At 43.5% G+C, this 24,499-nt stretch overlaps 1 protein-coding gene and 2 long non-coding RNA genes across 6 annotated transcripts in view; 2 read left to right on the forward strand and 1 right to left on the reverse strand.

Moving 5' to 3' along the window:
* CHN1 (chimerin 1) overlaps positions 1 to 24,499 on the forward strand; it is a 96,115-nt gene that overhangs the window by 56,094 nt on the left and 15,522 nt on the right. For 2 of the 3 annotated variants that reach the window (XM_048061498.2, XM_066999784.1), the window contains exons 7-8: positions 11,312 to 11,389; positions 22,651 to 22,735. In XM_048061498.2, the coding sequence (XP_047917455.1) occupies positions 11,312 to 11,389; positions 22,651 to 22,735 (163 nt within the window). Of the gene's footprint in view, positions 1 to 9,466; positions 9,486 to 11,311; positions 11,390 to 22,650; positions 22,736 to 24,499 lie in introns of those variants that run through there. The other variant, XM_013171567.3, reaches the window with a different exon arrangement.
* On the reverse strand, positions 3,354 to 9,710 carry LOC136791132 (uncharacterized). Of its 2 annotated transcripts, XR_010832485.1 has the most exons (4): positions 9,597 to 9,710; positions 5,409 to 5,635; positions 4,508 to 4,674; positions 3,354 to 4,386 (listed from the first exon to the last, which is right to left on the reverse strand). It is a non-coding gene; the product is annotated as an uncharacterized lncRNA (long non-coding RNA). The 2 variants fall into 2 exon arrangements; XR_010832484.1 differs by lacking the exon at positions 9,597 to 9,710 and having other exon boundaries at positions 5,409 to 5,788.
* LOC136791133 (uncharacterized) lies at positions 11,397 to 14,555 on the forward strand. Its single transcript, XR_010832486.1, has 2 exons — positions 11,397 to 11,601; positions 11,715 to 14,555. It is a non-coding gene; the product is annotated as an uncharacterized lncRNA (long non-coding RNA).

A 24,499-nucleotide genomic window follows, 5' to 3' on the forward strand; every position in this document is an offset into this window, starting at 1 on the left:
CCTGCTCAGTTGGATAGTCAGTCCCATGACAGGCAGGCACATCTGCTGCACTCATAATTGCCCATTCATAAGTGGTTACCAAATCCATAAGACTGCTGAAGAGTGAAGTGCGTGTTTTAGAGGTGGTAGCAGAAGGAGAAGTAGTTAGAAGTATTTGGAAGCATTGGACTATGAAAGAAAAAAAGAGCAGTCCTTTGTCTTGTGGTTAATGCTGCAGAAGTTGATCTGTTCCAACCCTTCTTTCTTTACTTCCAGTCTTTCACAAGAAAAAAGATGTTTTCAGATAAAATTCCTCATGCTTAGTTTTAGCCTCTAGCTGAATGTTTTTCTCTTCTGCTCTTCTTACTTTGTTCAAATTCAGTTTTGTTGCTAAGCTCAAAAAACTGCTTGCTCTTATTGCTTCAAACCTGTCACACTAGTCATCAGTGAAGACATCAACTCTTGACAGTCTTGCAAAGTCTTCCTTAGATCATTAACTTTTAGAACATTAAACTTTTCCATATTTAACATTTTTTGTGCATGGCATCAGCAGTTAGAAACAGTGTTGCTTCTGGCATTCGCCATTACTACAGTCCTAATGTTTATGCAACAGGAGAACCATCAAGTTGAAAAATCTCTTGTTGCTCTGTACTTTGTCATCTTAGCACTAGTATTCCTCCAACATCCTCACAACTTCAAAGATAACTACGGGATGGTGTGTTTCTAACAGACCATATTATAATACACTTAGACTATCTTGTTTTACGTGGGGATTTTTATTGCATTTGTATAGAGCTAAAGCAGTTGAAATAGTTTGCCTAAGGAATATTAGAGCTAGTATAGCAAAGTATAATGTCCTGTATTAAACCTTATTAAACTATCTGAATTAGTACATTTTCTTATGGCTTCCAATTTGTGAATTAGATTAGTAGTGCTGCTTAAAGGCAAGCAGTTTTTCCCCCTTCCTAAATGAGAGGAGAGGAGATGAATACTGTGAAAATATGGAAGGCTATTCCCAATTTCTATTCTGCATGTAATGGTAAAACATTTGAAAAGCTCTAGGCCTTATTTCATGTACCAAATAGCTTATTGCTTGAAGATTTCTGGTGATTTTGCATTGCTGGAAAAGTCTTGAAGCATTTACCAAAGTTAATATGATAGTGAATTACATTTGCATTCAGGCATTTCTGTGAATTGGCTGATGATTAGACTAACAATGTGCTTAATACAAATGCACAAAAATTGCAGAAAGTATCATGTGTTTTTATCTTTCGCAGAGTTTGAAGCGTTCAGTCTCTTAAGTGACAGCTTCTCATTCACTCTAGCCTCCGAATCATTGCTAGCATTTGTCGCAGAGCTGCAGCCTGGTGCTTGGAAACCGCCAGTCACTTTTATCATATGCTGGTGTGCAAGGCAGGCTCTCTGCTCAGCAGGCTGGCAGTACTGGGAGCTTACAGGCTAACTTTTTGTGGGCCTTCTCTTGGGCTGTTCTTATCATTGAAAATACAAACAACGTTAGAAATCTTCTGAGCAGTGCCACTTAAAGTGGTAGTATGAGGGTGGCAGTGTAAAGAAAAAATTGCCCCTTAAGGTGAGATGAAAAATGTGACTAAGAAGTAAGCAGTTATACTGGATAAATATTTCATTGCCATTGTAAATAATTTGATTTCCTCGTCTATTGTCAATAACTGAATTTAAGAAATTGAAATATACTCCCAACTTAGTTGTTTTTTAAAGTTTAACATACCCTATACTCAGAAGAGTTTCTGTCCAAAGATCATATGCCTCTGAAATCCCAACTGTCAGATCTTTGACTTACTGAGTGGGACCTGGGAGCAGCATATTTCAACTGAAAATAGAGATCAGCTGAAAATTACGTTGCAAAAAACTGCTGGACTTGCTGAATAAAAAATAAAATAAAGCAAAGTCTGTCCTCTGTAACAGAAGTTGTATAACCTGTATCATGCTGATTCCTGCTTCTTCCCTAAAAGGTAACTAATCTATGTAGCCCAAATTTATGAGGGGGAGTTGCATTGCCAACCCCACTGTAAAACATTCAGAATGATTTTGACCATTTGAGACAATGTTTTTTTGAATGTATCTCTCAAGTAAGAAATTTTAACAGCTATAACTTCCTATAGGAAATGGGATGCTTCCTGCCCTTGCATGAAAATTTTCATGACAGAGGCATTTAAAAATGTTGATTAGGAAACTTAGAGGGAATAAATAGGAAAGATGAACCATATGTGGAAAAGGAAAAATGGGAAAATTGGAACACTGGTCAACAGGATGTAAACCAATTATTTTCTGAGAATCTAACCAGGGATTCAAAGATTTTATGAGTGGCAATAAACGGGTCATTTGACTTTGAGACTTTTCAGAGTGTAATTCCACTACCAATTTCTCTCTGGTTTCATTCATTGCAGGTTTCAAATCAGTCCTGATTTAAATAGTTATTTATGCAAAGAAACTGGGAGCCAACATGAGAGACTCATGTGAAGGATGATCAGCCTTCCTTATTTTCTCCTTCTGCCTAATTACATCGCATAAAATGAAAGTAGACCCTGACCCACTGCAATGGTGCAGCTCTGCCCATGGACATACATGCACCTAGAAAATTGTTGATAGGGGTCTGCCAGAAGTGCTAATTAGCACTTAGGATTACCACGTTTTGTAATTTTTCTGCAGTGAGGTTGTCCATAAGTAGGTTTTTAGCATTGCAAATTTTACATGAATGTTTCCTTTCAATGTCACAACTCTGCTATTCTTTCAGAGTAAAAGATGTTTTCACCTTTCATTCGCGGAGCTGAATACAGTGTTAATTAAAGAAAGATTAGGACGCTTTGCACTTTCAGTCTTATTTTTGCTAAATAAGTATGATTATGGTCTGGTGGAAGTATGTTGAAGAAAGAAAGTGTGATAGCACATGTATCATAGCAACATAGCTTATTCAGGAAGAAGTGGATGAATTGAAAATAGAGGATGTGCCAGAGGAACAGGTGTGGTCTGAAATACAAAGAGTGTTTAAAAATTAATGAGCTGCAGTTTTTAATTACAACATATATTGAATTATTCCAAATTGCATTACTGTGTAGAATTAAAAAAAAAATACTAATATTAGAGGCATTAGACTGCCAGAGAAGACTAATGTGAAATGAATATTACACATCAGGTAAGAAAATATTACAGACAAAAGAAATTTCCATCCTGCTTGCCTATGTCATACCAGTATCCACAGCTCCTATTCCATGAGAAATAAATTTAAAAACCCTATAAATATGGTAATAGAAGGACCTTGTGGATTTCATGATTATCCCTAAAGGTATGAATTTTCAGATACAAAAAGATACAAAGATTTATTTTGAAACCTACTTTTAACAATATGATTCTTAAATGGGTATGATAAAGGAAGTGTAGTAAATTATTTATTTCATCAAGTTTAGCCACCATCAACATTCCCTTGCTAGGAGACAGGTAAGGTCCCACATCAAAGGGTTTGATTAAGCCTCTTATGTGCCTTCTCTCTCTCTCAGTTTGAGGAAAACCTCATAGCAGTCTATGTCAGATAAGAAATAAACTAACTGTAGCTTCAGAAGATTAGTCTAACAGCCTGTTTTTCCTTACGATACTTAAATGTAGTATATTAGTAACAAAAAGCATTTGCCGTAAGAGTAACATTTATGCAGCTGCCAATTTGCATTACATTTTGACTATGATCACTCCTATAAAGCACATTGTCTTGGAGCATTTGTAAATGACTTTGAAGTTCTTTTTGCAATAAAAAGTGCCACAAGTCAAGAGATTTTTGCTGGAGTGAAGCCTCGCTGCAGTAAACATCTTGGTCACAAAGGCACAGCTCCCTGTAGGCCAGCAAGGAGCCACAAGCCGACCTCTTTGCTCCATCAAGTCCTCTTCCTACAGGTCTCATAGCTGCAAGATGTACTGCGCTCTAGCCCTGATCTAGCAATGCCTGTTGGTGTAAAGGTAGGCTGAAACCCCACGAGTAGTCCTTGCAGTCGCTCTGCTTCTGCCTTTCCCCTGGAGAGGGGCACACGATGCTGGTGGCTGCATTAATTCTTCATCCACTTCACCACCTCCCTGGCCCAGGCTTCTGACAGGATAGGATGGACCACAACCAGATCTGTGAAGGACAGGAGGGCAGATGCAAAGGATTAAAAGCGAAGCTGGAAAGGAGAGGTTTCATCTGTAGGATTTCCTGGAGACAAATTCTTCTGTTTCTTGATGCTTCCTCTCTTCGCTCTTGCAGCTGTCTTACGTGCTCTCCCTGATGCTGCCAGCCTCCTGGGACAGCGAGATGGTACCTTCTGGGCTCTACCTGCCCTTGCTCCCCTTCTGTGCTTACCAAGTTTGCCTGGGGTCAGTCCCCTTTTAATTCATCTTGTTTTCCTGAGGGAAAAAAAAAAAAAAGAGGTGGTGGCAAAGAGCTGTGGCAGAGCAAGGAGAGAGAGGGTTGCTGAGGCTGATTTCTCAGCAGGAGCTTACTGTCATGAGGAGCCTGCTTCCTCACCTCGGTAAGAGTCAGGAATGAAAAGATCTTGTTTCTTGGCTTTCTGGAGAGCTTTTGTCACGGTGTTTGATTGACGTGCCCTGCCTCAGTGTCCCATAGCATGGTAGCTGCTGTGCTTTTGTCATGCAGGACTATCTTGGCCCTCCAAGCAGGCTGGTGGTCTCTGGCTTTACAGAAAGAGTTGCAGCAGTTGATTACTTTATCAGATGCCGTCAGGGCAGTGGGGACAGTGTTTGCAGGGAAGAGCTTTGGGGCTTCAGCTAGTTCAAGGCAAAGCAGGAGCCCCGGGAGGAGAGGAGGACTGGTCAGTCCATCTCACCCACAACACAAGCCGTCAGGAATCATATTACTATTTCTACAACATACCTAAAGTTGTGGCTAGTGCTTGCAAAACCCATCTTAGCATTGTTATTCATTGCAGCACCCATGTCCCTGCCTGTGCATTCGCACGTGTCCACATGTGCCCCTGTAGCGCTGAGTGACATTAATTTTAAACATATTCAACATAGTGCCCTGGGGATATTTATACCTACTGAGTATGAAGAAAATCCCTAGTCTTAACCCTCCTGCTTCAGTGGACACCGGGTCTGGTTACTGACCTTGCTAAATGTGAAGTTTTAGGATGTTAACAATGTCCTCCAGAACCAGAACAAGAGCTGAGCTTGTTTCTGGAGGTACTCCGAGTTGGTTTTTTATTATTTTTACCATTGATAGATCCATGATTATACACCAAAGTAGGTACATAATTTTCCCTAGGAAAAGAAATGTGTTGTTTGCCACTGAAAAGTGCCTTGCTTGCATCGCTATCCAGACCAACAATGTTAGTTGTTTTTGTCTTGTCAGTTACTGAGAGATAAATGGTCACAGCAGCACTTCTCGCTGGTGCGCAGTGTCGACGTACCGTTGCCAGAAGGCCCGCATCAGTAGCTGTGGGAAGCAGATCCACAGCCAGCTGGGGCACCAGCGAGGAGTAACCAGGCCGACCCAGGTCCGAATCGGGCGCAGTGGCTGGTCAGGTGTAGGACTGAGGCTATGGCCAAAGAGTGGCTCTGTTGGCTTCCTCAGAGGTCTCGCCGCTTGTTTAAGAGTTTGCTCGCTTGTTATGAAGACAAGGCCTTCAGGGTGTGTCTGGAAAGACATCAGTACAAACATAAAATCTTCGCAAATAATGCTGCTGCACTCTGTGCTGCACAATACGGGACCAAGCTAATTCACTTTTTATGCGATAATTTATATCAGCTTATCCATTGGGCAACTTGTTCCCCTAATTTAAACTTTAGATATTTTTTTAAACTATCCTACTTTAAACCAAGCCAAAGATTTGTATGAATTTATTTATTTAAGGTTTTAATTAAAATTTTGTGTTTCTTTTTAACTTCTGAAATAATTCTAGATATAAAAATGCTTCTTAACATTACCTGCTGTGGAAATAGTGTTTGCTTTTATCATCCAACATAATTTTTAAAATCATTAAAATCTAAAAAATAGCCATTTCTTTAGCTTTGCAGTAAGCATATTGGGGGAAAAAAAAAGTCTGATTTAATTAGAAGCCAGTCCATTTGGAGAATTTTGTTATGAAAAATAGATTTTTTCAGCAGTAGTTTTCCATCATTCAACTTTGTCGTAAACACAAACTCACCTGTGGGTAACTGAAAAGGGGGATGCACATTGAACGAGGGTCTCCATCAGGCTGAGTGCTGTGTTGCAATTCTAAATGTCTCCAATTTTAAATAAAAAGGGAAATTTTGGGGCTTCCCTCCTCCCCCAGTAATAATTCAGTAAAAGATATGACGGGGAACAACCTATGCAGCGTGGAACAGGCCTCCCCCAACGAGGACGGTATTGAGGAAATTGGGCTCAGTTTCACAATCTGACTGATTAGGTTTTGTAGACTGTATATTGAGCCCATAAAATATTCTCATAAAGGGCTCAGGCAAGGAAGGATTTTCTGAGCGTATACATTTGGCTAGGTTAACTATACACTGAAACAGCATGACAAAATACACAGTGGCTAACTGCATAGAAAACCAGGTTCGGTTTTCAAATATGTTGCTCCTTGAGATGTATACAATAGGCCATCGTCTTTGGTTTTCAAAAAATGCATGCAATATGACTGCTGGTTAATTCGGTTATTAAGATGCATTCCTTAGAGGGAAGAGATTGTATTACATATAAAGCCTGAAACAATGAAGGCATGTTTAGTCATTGCAGCATGACAATGCCATATGAGAACAAAAAACCTGCGGTGTACTGCACGTGCATTTCCAAGACTGAAGGAAACATGAAACTGTGTTTGAGGGAGGAGCCAGGTGCTCATGAAACAAAACGCTATATTAAGCTGGAAATGCACATGGGGTTCAGGATGTCTGAGCAAGCCTAACATGAGCATTTTAGGACTTGTGAGATTAACCCGATGCTTTAATCTTCAGAGGGTTTTGTTGTTTTTTGTTTTGTTTTGTTTTTTCCCTGGAGTAATTTTAGTTTATTACTCAACAAATGGGAAAGGCATTGATTTGCCTTTTTAGAAGGATAATTTGTCTGATGTTGACTGAATTATATGACTGGATTAAACTTGCATAATGTGACTTTCAGAGAGTGACTAATTGGAATTTACTGCAAGCCATGAATGACTTTAAAATCAATTCTGTGGAGTCTTCATAATAAGACTTACTGATTGTGAGGTTAGTACCATAAAATATGCATATATTATCCAAATAACACCGAGAACAAATAGTGCTCAAGAAAATAGCTGCTTCTACTGCATGTGAAGGAGTGCTCCATGGGGAAGAAAGGAAAGCGGTGTCACAGTAGGACCCCAGACTGAACCACTGTTATGGCTGAGGTTTTAGGACAAATTAGAACATTTGAAACAGCAGGTTATAGTCTTTGGGGTTTTTGTTTTGTTTTGTTTTTTCTTCCCTCCCTTTAGTCCATATGTACAATGTACAACCTCTAAACAGATGTCTTGGTTTAAAGGTTGACATTTTGCTGGGCTTGGGTTTGTTTGTTTGATTTTTAAGTCACTAAAATGTACAGGACTGGGAGTCTGTTCCAGTTGCGTGCTCTGCTGAGAGTTTGCTTGGCTATTAATTCCAGTCATTCTGGTTTTGGTTTACCTCAACCCTGTGAAATCATGTCCTTAAATTAAATTTTAAAAAGTCCTACAGTCCCCTTCCTCCTGTGATCTGCCCAGTATACTGATTCCTAAACATGCAATGATTGCATGTCTGTCACAAACCAATTAAAAAGTAACATAAAATCAGGACTTTACTTTGAAAAGTGGAAGGGAGAAGACTTTCCTCCTTACATTCCTACCTCTTTTTCATCCCATGTGTAATGGACAGTCTCTAATAATTGTCCCCATTAAGGCAGACTTCCGACAGAGCAAACTCTGAAGACAACTGCTGGAGAATGGAAGTGCTCGAGGAGGCTGGTAGGTGGGGCGTACAGGGGCCACCGACAGAGCAGGCGTTGAATCAGGAGCCAGCCAAGGATGTAAGAAGAGCAGGGCTTGCAGGCTGGGAATGAGGACAGCATAGGGTGACCAGAGCCAACGAGAGCCTCAGAAGAGAATTGCATCCTGCAAGGATTTGAGCTGAACCCACAGCTCCTTTATTTCTCGTGTGCTTTCAATGGTTTTGACCCACCTGTAGTGGCTAGAGCACCTGGAGGACGGGGACTTGCTCCCTGCTACTTTAGTAACTCATGAACAGATAATCTAAAGATCTGGACCTGCCTGGGGACTCAAATGATGGCCAGCTAGGTGTATACAACAAATTGTGTTTTCCAATTCTGCTTTCAAACCAAAGGAAGAGGGCTGTGTTAAGAGCACTGGCTTGCAACAGCAAACGTCCAAAGTTAGGAAATGGCAGAAGAATGATGTATGTGTTCAATGACTTTGTCATCTGAAAGCAGTTTTAGGATGATGAATTTTAACTACAACACTAGTTTATGTTGGGGAAATAAATATAAGAAACAGATAACATTCTATTTTTCATTAATTTTCATTAAAAAATATATATTTTAAAAAAAACTTTATGGTTTTAACTCTCTTTCAGTCCAGGTTTTTGGTGTGCACAAATACAGTGCATATAACACATGAAAAGGGCTGTAAGTGTAGGTATATGCAGTAGTCCTTTAGTTGTGTACAGCAGAAAATGCTTTCTACTGAACAGTGGCAAACTGATTTATGTAAAACCAATAAGCAGTCCTTGTTAGATCACTCTAACACGTAGCGATGTTAGAATTAAAATTCATAATCTTATAACTACTTTTCAGATTATAACATGTTTTCATAATTACAGCCATGAGATATGACCTTTCCCTGTTGGGTAGTTTTGCTTTCCCTTTTATTGTCAATCTTAAGATTTAATTTTCCAGGATCCAGAGATCGGTTTCTACTAATGTGACTCTAAAGTGCAATTGAAAATAAATCAGTTCTTCAGAATTAGGAAAAAGAAAGCTGACAATTAAGGAATAAGCATGTTAAAAGAAGAAAAAAATACTGAAAGGAAAATTCAGAATGCTTTATCTTGCTTCTTAAGTGATATTATATAGAAACTAATATGAGTTGATTCTGATAGTAAATGTATTCTTGGAAATGGCTGGGTTATTTATTTCCAACAAATTAAATTTTCAAAGGGTTTATTTCCTAGTACCAACTTTTGGTGATTTATTCTTTTTCCCTTTAAAAGAAGAGGAATTTGGGGTTCCAAGGAAGTATGTAACAAAAGCGTGTTTCCAAAACTCCACAATTTGCTTCCTGAGCCTGTTGTCACCTGAAGCAGTTTGGAGAGGGCAGCTCCTCTGGGTCAGGTTTAGGTCCACCTTGTTCCACAAGGACTTCTGCCTGCTGTAGTCTTTGGGAATGAAACCATGAAATGACTTCAGCTAGGAAGAAAGGATTGAATGAGCCTGAAGGCCTGCTTCCTCCTCCCCTGTGTCCCTGCTATTCTCACACATCTACATAAACAAGATGGTCAGTTTTGGGGCTCTCTTCCTGCTCAGCTCTTTTTTCTTCATTTCGTATTGCCACTTACACTTACCAGAGGGACGTGCAAGAAAACATGAGGGACGTGTAGGTACTCACCTGCTGCAGACATGAGTGGTTGAAAGCGGGACGGGCAGATTGAGGTAGCTGATGAAAAATGGCTTCTTAACAAGGTGGATTGAGCAGCCTCCTGTTTGTGATGGGGCTGTGAAGTGAGTTGGGTACTCCTAAGGCCTGTGTAAGGCACTAACGCTTGACAGCTTCACCCTGTATCGTATCTAGCCAGGGTTTCAGTTATTAGCTATTGACTTGCAATGCAAATTAATGGTTGGTGAAGCACGTATGTTGGACCTTAATCTCTGCGATTTGCTCCTGTGTGGAAAGACAGCAGATTACTAAAACCTGGAGGGAGGGTAGCGGTGGCTGTGCAAGGGAACAGGGGAGGCTCATGGTGAGCATTTCTCTCGCTGTATTTTCATGATTGAGCTAAACGGTGACGCCGCAATCCAGCTGCAAAACACACCAATTCCACCCAGAAGCCTGCGACAAACTGTGCTCGTCTTTGCTTGTCACTGAGTCATGAGAGATAAAAATACCTTTGCTGCAGAAGGGAGAGCGGTTGCGGTGCTGCAGCCTGTGCAAAGGGAAGGGAGGGCTGGGCCCTTCCGCAGGCAGGTTGTGCCCATGGAGTGGTCCTCAGGGGACCTAAATGCCTAGGGGTGACAGTGGCCAGCCCCATGGTGTGGGTCACAGCTGTAGGTAGACCAAAAGTCTGGGTTTGCCGTTTCCGAATTGTTCATAGATGTTTGGGGAGCACTAGGAGGAGGAGGGCAGGAGTGGGGTGGCTGTGGTACCCCGTGGGGGTCCCGTTATGCTGGGGCTGCACTGCACTGTGCCGGTGGTGCTTGTGTGGGATGGTGTGTCCTCGTTTTGGGCGAGGGGCAGCCAGGACCAGGTCATCCTGTGCTGTGCTCGCTTCATCCTCAGACCCGGCTGTGGTATCCAGCCTGAGGTGACCCCCACCATTCGCCTCCCGTCCGGGCTCGCGAAGGCCTAAAGGAGGGCACCGCAGCTTCTGGGCATTGGGGTCTTTGGCAGGAGGGGGCATGCGGTGGGCTTTTGGTGGCGTGTGCTGCAAGCAGAGGAGGCCGTTGCCCGGCGTGAGCCTGACGGGCGTCCTCGGCGTGAAAGTCAGGGGAAGGTGTAACTAACGGAACAGGGTCGAGCTGATCCCAGATCCTAAATAACGTGGGGTGGGGGGGGGGGCGATGCGTCGCAGCGAGGCCCGGCAGCCCCCCGGGGGGCGCCTCAGCCGCCGCCGGGGCTCCATTGGCTGCGGCCGCGGGGCCGCCCCCGCCCGGCGCAGCGCCCGCCCCGCGCGGGCCGGCGGGAGGCGCGCGGCCCCGCACCCGCCGCGGCCGGGCGCCGATGGAGGGCGAGGCTGCGGGCCCGGCCTCCCCGCCCGCCTCCCCGCCCGCCGCTCGCCCCATGCCGGCGCCCAGCCGCCTCTCGGCCGCGCCGGCGGAAAGTTGCGCGGCCGCCCCCGCGCCGGCCCGCGGAGCGCTCTCGGTGCCCGCCATGCCGCTGCCCGCGGCCGCGGGGCGAGTGTGAGACGGCAGCCCGGAGCCTCCCGTCCCAAAATGCCGTCCGGAGAGTCCTGGCCGGGGCCGAAAGCTCCCCGGGCCGCCGTCCCCGGCGCGAAGCAGGAGAGGCGGCAGCAGGACTTGCTGCTCGCGGCCCTGGGGATGAAGCTGGGGGCTCAGAAGTCGTCCGTGACGATCTGGCAACCTCTTAAACTCTTTGCTTATTCGCAGCTGACGTCGCTTGTCAGAAGAGCAACGCTGAAGGAAAACGAGCATGTTCCGAAATACGAGAAGATTCATAACTTCAAGGTAAGGGATCGCGCTGCTCGCTGCTTTTTACGGCGCCGAGGCTGATGTATTTATTTTAAAACGGGTCCGGCACTGCAAGGGAGTCGTACCTGTGCAGGCTGTGACTTCCTGGGAACTTAAACACTTCAGTTAAATCCCGTGGCCAGCTAGACCAACTAGGCGTCCTTGGATCATATCAGCAGTGGAATGAGGACCTTGCGGGTCGCTTACACGTATGTATTTGTTTCGCTAATATTTGTCACACCTAGGTTATCCGTTCTATTTAAACTTGTTCCGTACCAGGGCATGCTGATGGTGAGAAAAGCTGTCAAAGTTTTCTTTCTAGTTCAGGTGATCGTATGTCAGTTTTACTTGTGACGATGCGATGGTGAAAAATCGTTTAGATCTGTGATTAGAGGATTAAAGCGATCTTATCTCGGTTTGTGGCTGGTAAATAGCTTTGGAGGTAAGAAGCATGTTCTGCTGCATCTGGATCGAGCAGATGGTCTGCATTTCCCTTCGTTTCTGGCTTTTCTCCTGTGTTAATGAATTGAGTGTGACGAAAGGAGCATGGCTTACCGTGGGGCTGCTGGAGCTGCTGACATTAGCCACCTTGTGCTGTAATAAAAATTTACTTGCTCTTCTATGTAGCTTCCAATTCTTGTTTTAATTTTTTAAAATAAATTATGTTCTTTATTAGGACACGTCAGTACAGCATATGCATGTTTCGTGTCTACATCTGTAATAACTGTCCAGTAAAGATTCAGTAATTCAACCTTTTGGCAGTCAAATGCATTGCATAATACACAGCCTGTATCTCTCAGATACTAAGCAAATTGATGTCATGCTGAATTCCTGTAGATGACAGCACAAACTTCATATACAGTACCTGAAGCCCAGATTTTATTTTTAATGTGTTTTTTTTCCCTTTATATCTTTTGCTTTTATTTATTTTAGCAGAAGGGGAAATCATTAATATCATATAGGTATCTGATGATAGAAGCATCTATTAATTATCTTTAGTTTTCATTTCCATCACACATGTGCATGTGTGAATGTACACATGCATGCACGTATGTATATTTACCTACAGGCTGTTTGGTTAAACTACCTTCTGTCTTTTCAGTGCAGATCACAAAAAATGGAAAGCTTATATGATCAGGATGTTTTGTTTGACTTGAGTTCTCTAATAAAAGCACAAATTTGAAAACCATGTACAAAATGCTACATGAAAGTAGCATTTAATATGAACTCTTGGCATGATCTAATCCTGCCGTCTGTCAGTTAAATGCAGAGGTTGTTTTTTTCCCCACAGGATCCTGAGGTGTCATAGAGATCTGAAATATCTTGCAACTTTCAATCGTTCCTTAGAATGTAAAGATAATTCTTGTAGATGCCAGTAGATAGCGATTTTCCATATGCTACAGCCTGTGCAGGATAGTATGTATTTAATTTTACATACATCTGTACTTGTTAGTTGCTTTCCTTTAGCTGTCTGAAACAAATCTGTTTTGAAAATAATCCAATAACTCAATTTTCATTCATTTGGTTTTGGTTTTGTGTTTTTTTTCCCCAAAACTGTTGCTGGAAAGTTTTGAAGCTGTGAGTTTTCCATCTCTTTTTTCAAAATCAAACATGTCTGATCCAAGGTCACAGCACAAACAGCACAAACTTTGCACACTGATTATTTTCTTTATAATGGTTGTACTGTAGTCCCTTTTTACGTACAGCTGGTAGAAGAATATACCTTTAAAAGTAACTGTTTTCTCAAGTCAGTGCCATGAAGTCAGCTTGCACAGATAATTTTTGCTGTAAAAGAGAAGAATGGGACCTTGCACCTCAAGGGGTGTGCAGCAGCCAGCCTGCCTGCCCAAGGAGTGCTGCTGCCTTAACAAGCTCTACCCGTGCACCCGTCCCTTTTTTGAGAAATAACCATAAGCCCTTCAGGGTTATCCCTTCTGGGTTACGGACCTGAAATGAGCGTGGCTCATTGATTCTCAGCTTTATTGCTCCTTGCATCTGTCAAATTTTTCTTCTCAAATGTATAGACGTCATCATTTTAAATGTCTAAATAAGTATCCTAGGTCGCCTGCCAAGCAGCAAATGTGCCACCCATGTGGGAAAGGAGGAAATGTCAGTCCCAGAATCCTTTCCAGGCCTTCCTTTGGAGCTAAGCTTCGGGGGGGTGGGGTGAAATGAGTTTGTAGGGTTCAGCTAACCAACAGTGACTGCTGTCCCCAGGGGCTCCACCAGCAAAAAGGAGGACGTGCGCTGCTTCGTACTTCCGCAGCCGATGTCCTCTTCATTGCATGGGCACAAGGCAGCAGAGAGGGACCTCAAACCTCTTCCCGACTGCTTCTATGGTCAGTCACATCACTATCCATGCAAATAAAGGGCTTTTAGAAATCCTTTTGTACTGGAAATGCTCTAGCATCCTGGTAGAGGGAGGAGAAATGGAAAATCGTTAATGTACAGCAACTAGCACTGGGTCTTGAGGAAGAGAAGACAGGAGCAGCTGCTCTGCAGAAGGTCTGGGTTAGCAAGTGCCAGAGGGGCTTGGGCACAGATGAGGAGACCCAAATTCATCCTCTGCTTCTGCACCCTGTGTCCCATGGGCAGTGGCGGCCAGGGAAAGAGCAGGCACAGGGACATGGGGGGGCTTTAAACCCTCCGGCTGTTGCGTCCAGCAAACCTTACATGGTGCAGAGGAACACCTAGGGAAGGGGTGAGCACGAAGGCTGGTTTTAACTCTGAAGCCATCGAGCTGTCCTAACAGGTCTGCTCAGCTACGTTTTGCTCAGAGGGCTGTTTGAAAGAAGAACATAAGGACAGTCCTGCGAGGGGTGCTGACAGGGTTGGTAGTTTTTGAGAGGTTTTGATCTTATTTAAATCTGCTGGCACGTGAGGTGCCTTTTGCCTGGCGTGGGCAGCCTGCCTGGCCGGGGTGGGCAGGCACGTGCAGCAGGGCTGGCCGGCAGCACGCTCCTCAGCCCCGTAATGCTCTCCTGGCGGGGAGCGCTCGGCCACCAGGAGCACGTCTCGAGCATGGACACGCAGCAGCTGGGTTCTCTTAAATTCATCTCCATAAGTAAGGAAAGGGACGATGGTTTGCAGATGGCAGGTCTGACCACTTTTTTAATGCATACTCCTCAGGATGAGAGCTGGACATTAAAAACATTTGACTTTTTTTTTGTGTGTATTTGTTTTTTTCTAATTTATAAAAAGCTTCTATTAGTGTTTAAGTGCTAACAAAACCTCCTCTATAAATGTAATATAAAAATTTAATTTTCTGTTAATTCAAACATACCAGCTGATAGAAATTGTAGTCTTCATTGTTTGACACAACATTTTATTTAGCTCTAACTGAATAACAGGATCTGAAGGTGAGCTAGATCTGGGAGTGGGACTTGATTGGGTCTGTCTGTCTGCGTATTTCATTTCTTTTGCTCTCCCTCTTCATACTCTGCTTTTCTGCAATCCAGCACACCGAATGAGAAAAGGGAAGAAAATTGAGATTAACAGCAGGAAATCTTCCTGGCAGTGAAATTTAGTCAGCGCAGTAACCTCTCCATCACTTGGCAAATGTAAAATACGCGTGGACAAAGCACCCTGAAGGTCTTTACCCAGCTCCAGCCCATGTGGCTCACGGCCCCGGGGACTGTTTTGCTGTGGTGGCTGGCTGCTGGTGTGCCTTCAGCCGCCGCCGGCCCTAGGGGCTTCAGCCAGCAGAGCTCTGCAGGTGTTCCTAACCACCGACAGTCCCGGGCACGAAGCCACTCTCCTGCCTGGATTAGCACCGCAGCGCTTCGCTGAAGCAGGGAGGTGTCTGCGCCTGTCAGAGCTGGGCTGAGGTCCGTGTTTCCTCGCATCGCGTTTCCTAGGATGTTGTCTTGCTTCTCTTTTGCACCTCATATAATTTGTATGTCCCCGGAAGTCTGGTTTCTGCTGCCTTTCTGTGCAGCATTCGGCACTGCCGCACTGTTTCTTAGTCGCTATCTCACTAACGCCCGAAGCGGCACAGTTGATTAATTGTAATAAATAACAGTTGTGAGGCTGCTTGGTAAACCAGTGAACATTCAGAACGTATCTCCCTTTTGAACCAGCGCTTCTTACAGAGATCAGAGATGTTTTTCCACTGCTGCTTAAGCCAAGCCAGCGGACTAGCCTTGTTTGTTATGACTGCCCATCTCCGCTGGGCTGAAGCAGTCTCCTGCTGCCTCTTGGAGGGTGACCCCCTTGGGAGGGCGGGCGCTGCGCTGTGGAGCAGAGACAGCGAGCTTTGCCAGAGGGAGCAAGGGGCAGAGCTGCCTTACGTCTGTGCAAAAGCAAAGACTCGTCGAGGAGCAGTCTCTGCTAGATGGGCTTTGCTGGTATAGAAAGACTCGAGCATCACTTTTGTGGAGACGCTGCTGATACTGAGGGTTATTTCTTGGAAACAAGTAAGCTAACCTGGCCCTGGCCCAGATTTTGCTGATGTAATTGCATCTGTACTAGGTGTTTTACCAGTGTAAAAAGTCGTAACAAATTAATTCCACGCCAAATGGTGTTATTTTAACAAGAGCTGCTCATGAGAGCTGTGCCTAAACCCCAAGAGCCGGAAGATGGACACTGCAGAAGAAACGCTGCAAAAAGACCCAAAGCTGTAACAAACTCTTAATGTTGAGCAGAGCCATTTTTCTGGGACTTGTGAGATGAACTAATTTCTATTTCTGATCTTCTGAAAAGTGGGGCAAGTGCCGATTTGGGGCAAATCGGTCTAGCTCCACTGTAAAGAGTGTGCCACTTTTCATCAAGTCCAGCCCTGGCAATGAACATATTTTCAAAACATCTTTAAATGAGTCACTGCACTCAAATGAATATGCAGGAGAACTGGGTGCCTCTAGCACATTCCCCCGAGAGAGCCTCTGCATGTACTCAGAGATAAGAAAACCTCAGGAAATTTTAGGTTTCTTTTAGACTCCTAATACTTGGGGAAAAATGTTCAAAGGCATGGAAAATATCTAGAGAACAAAAGGGGAGGAAAAGCCTCCACAAAACTTCTCAGAAGATCTCAGCAGTTCTGCACAGCTGCTCCTGAAACTCATAGTGTAGTATAAGGCAGTTCAAGCCAGAAAAGCTTTTAGGGATTGATGGATTTTTTTTTCTCCTAAGGTATTTAATGTTACTTTTACTTTTAAAATTTTTGTGGAAAAGCCTTGGCTTTTCCAAAGCAGCTTCCAAATAGTCCATTATTATTTAACCCTCTCTGGTTTCTGAGTGCTAGTCCCTGAATTCAAGATTTCCTTGGTTTAAAAAAAAAACGTTTTTCTCTAATTCTTTATTTAAGCTGTGATTCCTTCCCACCTTACCAGTAGTTCTGTAAGTCCTTAGATGTGGATCTCATGAGTCTTCCATGTGCACAGCCCCAAGGGTGAACCAGCTCATGACCTTGGTGGAAACGCACTGCTGGGGCAGGCTGGGCATTTGCCTTCGCGAGCCTGCAGTGCTTCTTGTGCACTCCCATCATCAACACTTTTTCTTCCAAATTAGCTTGTAGCATCATTAGAAAAGCATTTCTCTTAGGAATCTATTAGGGTCTTGTATTATATTTATATCATTACGTGTAGTATATATGGCATGTATATGGAATGGAATGGGCAATGTTCCAGTTTCTAGATACCAATTTAAAGAAAATCTGCTATTCCATCTTGAAAGAAAGGTGACTACTTTCATTGAATTTACAAGGAAGAAAAGCCTACAACCTGCTGCTTCCTCTACTGTTTTTTGCTTTGGCTCTCGTAGAGCACAACCTAACCCCAATTTCCAGTTGTTCTCATTTCTGCTGACATGCTCAGCTCAAACCAGAAAGTCTACAAGACGTGACAGCGCTTCTGGCTCCAAGCAAGCGAGGACCTGGAGGAAGGGTCGCCTGCTCAACGTTTGTGTCAGTGTATTCGCTGCCGGTAATGACGGTATTTGTACGTGGTGCTCTGAATCAGTGTCCTCCCCTTTTGAGCTGCTGGACAAAGTCATTACCACTGGCCCCCCACAGGTAACACGACATCTAGTTTAGGCAAAATCATCTCTGGTTTTGGAGAAGATCTGTTCCAATGTTCTCAGTTACTCTCTTTTCTGTTACATCCTCACATGAAAGCAGATTATCTTACAGCTGCGGCGCTGCCGTGTGTGTTGTCATGGCAGTCGTCTTGCTTCTGAGATTACTCATCAGCAGCAGTATTTGTCTCACAGTAGGAAAGTCGTGTTCTGTAATATTTGGAGCGCTCGAGACTCTTGTTTTAGAGGACCTATCTAATCATCATAATATGTGTAAAGATTGAAATGAAGCATTGGCTGAACTGATAGTTGAGTCCATTGATTTTCCTCACCAATCTTTCTGCTGTACCCTTCACATCCAGGCAATGTGTCTGGACCAGGGATGGATAAAGAGGACATGCCTACTGGGTGCCAGCATGAGCACGCTCACTGCCTGATAAAATCAACAGTGACAGTGGAGACAGACATTAATAATACAGGCTGAGTTCATCGTTTTAATTGAGACTTACAACATCTCCCATATCTAATTAAAACCCTGGTAGAATCCCAGCAGGCAGAATTCGGTTGATGGAATTGCAGATCAGTGAGGACCACCGAGCTGACAGGCTCCATCAGCAGTGCCCCATGATCCTTAGGCATGAGTTTGAAAGGTGGCATAGCCAGCAGAACTGCACCCCTGGGGCGCCACGCGGTGTGAGTGCTGGCTGCGTGTCATTTGTTCAGTCCCCAGCCGGCCTGGGCTCCTCCCTGAGCACCACCGAGGCTCCTACTCAGAGCGTAGGACTCTGGAAGAAGGTAAAGCTGCAACATTTTTCCCATCCTTTTTCTAGTCAATATATTTCATCCCAGCACAGGTGGTAGTGCACAGGTTTTCCAAAACCTGTTGTTCTTACCAGCAGCTCAGCGTGGAGGGCCATGCAAGAGGCTACGCTACTCTGTATGGATCATGGGTCCTGTTAGAGCTGCCATTCGGGGAGACCATGGCAGCAGCCTCTAAATAGGGAAAGTTTTGTGTGTGTGCTGTCAGAAGGCCTGTTTTTTGTGTTCAGTGTTTATTTTGCATATACATAATTTGTCAGATCCAGCCTTGCTTTCTTCACAGCAGTGGCTGCGTGGAAGCTCTGCAGATCCATCATGTTCTTTCACATCACGTTTCCAAAGCACTTTGCTGATGTTCCTTCATTCTTCTCCTCCCTGCCTTGACAAGTTACATAATTTAGGTCTCCCAGTTACGAATGCTAATTATCTGCTGGTTCATTCTTGGCTTTCAGATAGCAGTCAAGGCTAGCTGAAGAACTGCCTAGTAAAAACAAAAAGTATTAAAAATAAGTGGATTTACGAGATACACAGGTAACTTCAGCAGTGACCTTTACAGAGTCTGAGAAATATCTGAGAGAGATCTGCTTGAGGAGTTCACAGCTTGTGGTATAATCTATTGCCAGTCGTCATTTGAATTTGGTTCTCTTAAAAGTTTGTCTCTTTTTGTAAGCAATATTTTATTAAATTCAGAACAAAATTAAATGCAGTTCTGTAATGCATAGTTACTAATCACAAGAGGTAACACATTTTCCTGGTGCATAAGAAAATGTCTTTTAAACCTAAAAAAAACCACTTCTACATAAGATCACAGTCTTTATTTTTATACCTTGCTGATTTTGTGGGAGATTTCAAAATAGAAATGCCAAGGTGTAAATCCAATGTGAGGCTGTCCTTTTATTTCAGACTTGCAGGCTTGCAGGATAGCTTAGTAGTTGTATTTTATCTAGATTTTGAAGTAGGTATTTTCCTTTAAAATTATCTAGAATTAGATTTTTCTTTTAAATTTCATATTTCCCCTGGAATTTTACAAATTAAGATTAAGTTTATCTTGCTCTCCTGCTCTCCCATTTTCCACGTTCTTAAAAAAAAAATCACGTATGCTTGAAGCCTTATGGAAAGAGAGAGAGAAAAATGGTTTTGGGGCGGGAGTGAGAATGGAAGGGGTGGGAGATATAAAGCCCCAGTTGGCAATTCTGTGCTCTCACATTTTATAAGACAGTAAAATCTGCATGTGGCAGATGCTCTTTTTATAAGGAGAAAGACACCCCTTGTAATTTAAGTCAGGATCTCTGAAATTCTGCTGGGTGTGTTTTCAGAAATTTTTCTGGGAAAGCATCTTTTAGTTTTGAAAATAAGCAAGCCACTTGGCAGGTTTTTAGAATGGGGAATTGAATATAAAAATCGGAGTGCTGTATGAAAGGGTCATGTAATAAATGCAATATTGTTTGCAGGTGCTGGCCCTCTAACTAGCGAAGGGATGCAAACGTGTTCCTTTTTAGCATGCTGCCAGGCCTTGCTCTGCAGGATGAAATGGGATTAGAGGGCTGTTCTGACCTCTGAAGGCCACTTTTCTGCAGTTTTCTGGCATGGCTCACTTACTCTGATTTCATTTCCAGAGGTGCTGTAGATTCAGAGCTGTCCAGTTCTGCTCTGTGGCAGTGGGGAGATTAACGCTCTGGCACCACCACGCTCTGTGAAAAGACAGCACTGCTTACAAACCCCAGAAGCAGCTTCAGAGCTGATCCCGCGGGGTTGCAGATACTAGGGATGGAAGGACATCATAGGCCTTTGGGCGTCCTAATTAATATTGCCAGAGAACATCCCCAGAGCGCGTCAGATAAAAGTCAAGGCAAGATAAAGCATTACAAAAAATAGCAAAAACTACCTGTAGCTTTTAATTTGTTTAAATGTTGCAATCAGAGTAGTGGATAAGAAAGTAATTTGGATGGAGCAGTGTAAAGCTAAGCCATCTCAGGACAAATGTTCCACACGAGAAGTTAATTTCTTAAGAAATCGATGTGGCAAGGCATTTCTGTGTGTAGATGGAGCCTGGGATGTAGGGGATGAGAGAATGGGGATCGTGAGACAATGACCCTGAAAGCAAAGTCAGTCTTGGTCTCGTGAAGAGTGACCTATACATGCAGTACTGGTAGGGAAGAGGGGAGTCTGATTTGTCCCTGCCCTTTTAAGTTGCTGGTGGGGCTCGGGGCATGCCGGTGCTGCAGGGAGCCCTGGGGAGCCAGAGCAGGGCCCCAGCACCAGGGAGGTGTTAGGAACACATTTGCATGTGGCATGCTCCATGAATTTGATGGAGAGCAGTGAGTGGAGAAGTACAGGCTAGCGTCATTTTGGCGAAAGATTCTTTTATTCTTTTTATTTAGGAAAGAAAGTAGTTAAAAGTGTCAGAACGTTCCAAGGAACAAGACAAAAGTCTGAATCCTTTACAGTCAGAATAATAAAAAACATATAAAAATTATTTTATAACACTGAAAATAATTCTGAAAAAAGGTTGGTTTTACTCAAACTTTTGAATCATCATTTTTGTTTCAGTTTTCCTCAACAGAAGTTTTGAGAAGTATTTTAAAGAAGTGTTTTTGGAGGAATGTTCTTTTGACCAAAAAAAAAAAAAAAAGGTGACTGAAAGGAGCCTTTTTTTTTTTTCTTTTTTTCCTGCAGAAGTTGTGTTAGTCCTGCAGGCATTAAAGCACAGCATTTTGCTTGAGGATATTAGAATGTGCTTATTCTGGGAAGGGAAAGCTGCCAAAGACCTGGAGGGAAAAAAAAAAAAAGGCACAGGGCTGAGGAAGAAAGCCAAGAGGATGTGGGTAGTGCAGGTGGGTAATGGAGAAGAAAGTGTGAAAAATCTCTTTGTGCTAGGAAGAAACAAGAAAATGGAGGTTGCAGCTGCTGACAGTCTTATCATCTGCTTCGTAGAAGTCAGCTGGAGCTGGGAGGAGAAGGGGGCACATTGCACCTTCAGAGGAGTGGGAGGCAGTGAGGGTGGCAGCTGGCACTGCTCGGGGACGGTGCCAGGCTGTGAGAAAGCAGCACCTTGCACCCCTCCGCTCCCTCCAGAGATGGCACAGCGTAGGGCGAGAGGCAACTGTAAGCCTGGCTTAGCACGGGCACCACCTGAACGACTAGGTGCATTTGAGAGCAGCTCTGCAGGCTAATGCAGCAATCTGCCTGCTGCTGCTGCTTCACGGGCAGCAAATGCTGCAGAGCTTCAGGGGAGGCTGCAGACCTTCCTGTAGCCAAAACTGGAACCCTGCCTGCATTGCTAGGTGCTGCTCCGGGCTGTCGCTTGCTGGAGGTGTCACCTGGGATCCAGCTGCTGCGTACAGCTGGCAGAGGGGACGCTCACCTCCTCAGCTAGGTGCGGCACGTTCTGCTAGCAGAGCACTGTGGTTAAAACCAGAAACACAGACACGTTTCAGGCAGCCCTTTTCCTCTTCTGTTCTGCGCTGGTGTGACCGGACGCTGCATGCCTGTGAGGGTACTGCCTGTGCTGGTACCACTGAGTGACTGGAGAACTGGCTGAGTTAAGCCTAAAGCATTTTTATTACATTTCACTGCAAATTTCATTACTTTATGATCACCAGTTACCAATTTTTTTGCCAGTCTATTCTAAACAGACACTCGAAGCCTTGTACACTGGCTTAAGCAAGCGATGATTTTCTCTGCAAAGCACCCTGTGGTTTCCTACAGCACGCGCTTTATCAGAATAAAATCCCGAGCAGCTAATGGTGTCTGAAGGATTTGTAGCTCATGTGCAAGCCAGGACTGAAAGCAGCACTGGCTTTTTCTTCCCTAGCTTTGAATTTCTTCCTGGGTCAGTGGATTCTTGTTCCCATTTACTAGATTCATTTATATTTTCAATATGTGGCATTAGTCTGGAGAGAATTAATTTCCTTTCAGAGTCATTCTGAACTGGAAAGCCCCCAGCTGCATTTCCAGGACTTCTGTGCAGCACTGGTGCTTTTGCTGGCACGACCATCTCTGCCTGAGGCAGTCACACAGTGCCCAGCAGAGAGACGTACTTCACCTCATACGTACCTCAGAGAGGTGAACTCCTGAACCATCGCTGTCTTGGCGCTGGAATCCCGTCCAGGCAGAGGGGTGCCGGGAGCAGGGAGGGGGGCTGCGACCACAATTGCTCCCATGTCCCACAGCAGCACAGAGCGGGAGCAGACCCCAGTCCCAGTCCTGCTGCTCTGGATGACGCAGAACGGACAACTCGCCTTTCCATGGCAATTAAATCTTTCTGTGTTTTTTTTTTTCTTCCTCTCCTGCAGTGGTAAAATTCCAGCAAATGTGCATGCAGTGCCTTCTAAGAAGAGGAGCTCTGGCTGTTTAGACACGTTGCTGTTGATGTCTGTGAAACAGTTGGGTCATTTTCAATAATTTTCCTTTCTGCTACTGTCTTCCAGGTGCATACGTTCAGGGGCCCGCACTGGTGTGAATACTGCGCCAACTTTATGTGGGGCCTCATTGCTCAGGGAGTAAAATGTGCAGGTAACACTCGTTCTGTCTTCTTTTCCTAAGTCACTCCCAATGTTGTAACGATTGAATTTGCTGTCTGCTCCACTGTAAACCCATGCAGCAAGGGTCTGATCTGTCCCTTGTTGAAATCAAGGAAGATGTGTTCCCTCTGCTGCTGGTGTCCCCATGTTCATAATATCGCTGTGGGGATGCACAGCACTTCTCGAGTGCTCTTGGGGGGAAATGACAGCAATCATTGATTGTTTTTGGTTTTTTGCTTTCAGAATGGAGGGGAAAATAGGTAGATGTGTGATTACCTTTATTTCCTGTATAGCACTATGTATTGGTAGGTGTGAGAGACTCGCCAAGGGTCTCAATGTGCAAGGTGGGCAATCTGCAAATTTCACATTGTGGCTGGAAAACAGACACTTGGGTTCATTTTCTTTCTGAGCCAGCAAACTCCCAGTGTGCCATAGACCCTAAATCATGTTCCAAACTTGCAAACTTGAAATAATACTAAGAAAGAGGATGATGAATAAGGGATGTGTACAGAAATGTTGCATAAATATGCAGGTGCTGATATAAATGTATGACACGCATGGGTGTCACTGTAGGCATTTCTAGGATTAAGCCTCTCCAAAGTAAAACACTTCGGCAGTTTTATTGATGTGATTCTTCTGAAAAGAAAGGACAGTCTTCTCTTTTCAAAGGCAAAAAAGGATCAAAGTGATCAAAATAGTTTACTGTATTTAAAATGTATTTTATGACATTCTAGCAGCCACATTTATATAAATGGTGCAAAGAAATGTTGATGTATAAAGACCTGCATATGTTGCCCTGGAAACTGAATTTTCAAGCTAATTTAAGAAAATCTGCTCTGTCTAAAGCTTTTTGAAATCTTGTCTCAAACAAATAAGAGAGCTCTTTACGTTATTTGCAGTTCTGTGATAAAATTTAAACTAATATATAGCCAATTGTGATTGAAATATTTTAAAATGCTTCCATCAGAATTATTTGAAATGCAGTATTCTGTTATCAATAGGCTCTGCACTGTCCAGACTGTGTTTTAAATAGTGCTCTGTTTTAAGAGAAGATTATGTAAAAATGGCGTTTACTTCCTCTGTATTTTCCCTGTTCTGAGTATTTAGGGTTGCAGCCATATCCTTCACTGATGAGTTAAGACTCAATAGTTACTGCATTTGATGTTGCACGGGGTATATGTACAGTGCTAGAAGAGAAAGAGGAAGCCTGATTTTGTTCTTGAATCATTTTCTGAATAAAGCATTTATTTTTTGTTGACACGAGGCAATAAATGTGCCATCTTCCTTTCTCACCTGATGTAGAGTCCCCAGTTTTGGTGTTTAGAAGAAGTACTAAATATTTTCAGATTTTTGATAAATAACATTGATCCAGAAGATCAATAAAACCAAACAGTATGAAGGCTCACAATGCTACATGGCAATGTGGAATGAACAAATAATACTGCTTTTGTAATTAAATCTGAAGTGCTTACGATTCTGTGCTGCTTCTTTTTTTTTTTTTTAAATATAACTATAATGTAGCTGATTCTCTGGTTTTATGCAGATTTTTCTAAAAACTTCCAAAGACTGGTTTTCTTTCCTGCTTATGGGAATGGTAATAAGTACCGCATGCCTTCTTTTTTTCCTCCTTGACAGTCTAGAGGAACATATGTGTATTAGATGACTTCATAGTTTCAGAAACTATAATTAGGGCTTTCTATCTTGTGTAAGGTTTCATATCGGTGTTGGTAGCTTCCAGCATCTTCGATGATCTTAT

Source organism: Anser cygnoides, chromosome 6 (genome assembly GCF_040182565.1).
Source record: "Anser cygnoides isolate HZ-2024a breed goose chromosome 6, Taihu_goose_T2T_genome, whole genome shotgun sequence".
Classification (NCBI taxonomy): domain Eukaryota; kingdom Metazoa; phylum Chordata; class Aves; order Anseriformes; family Anatidae; genus Anser; species Anser cygnoides.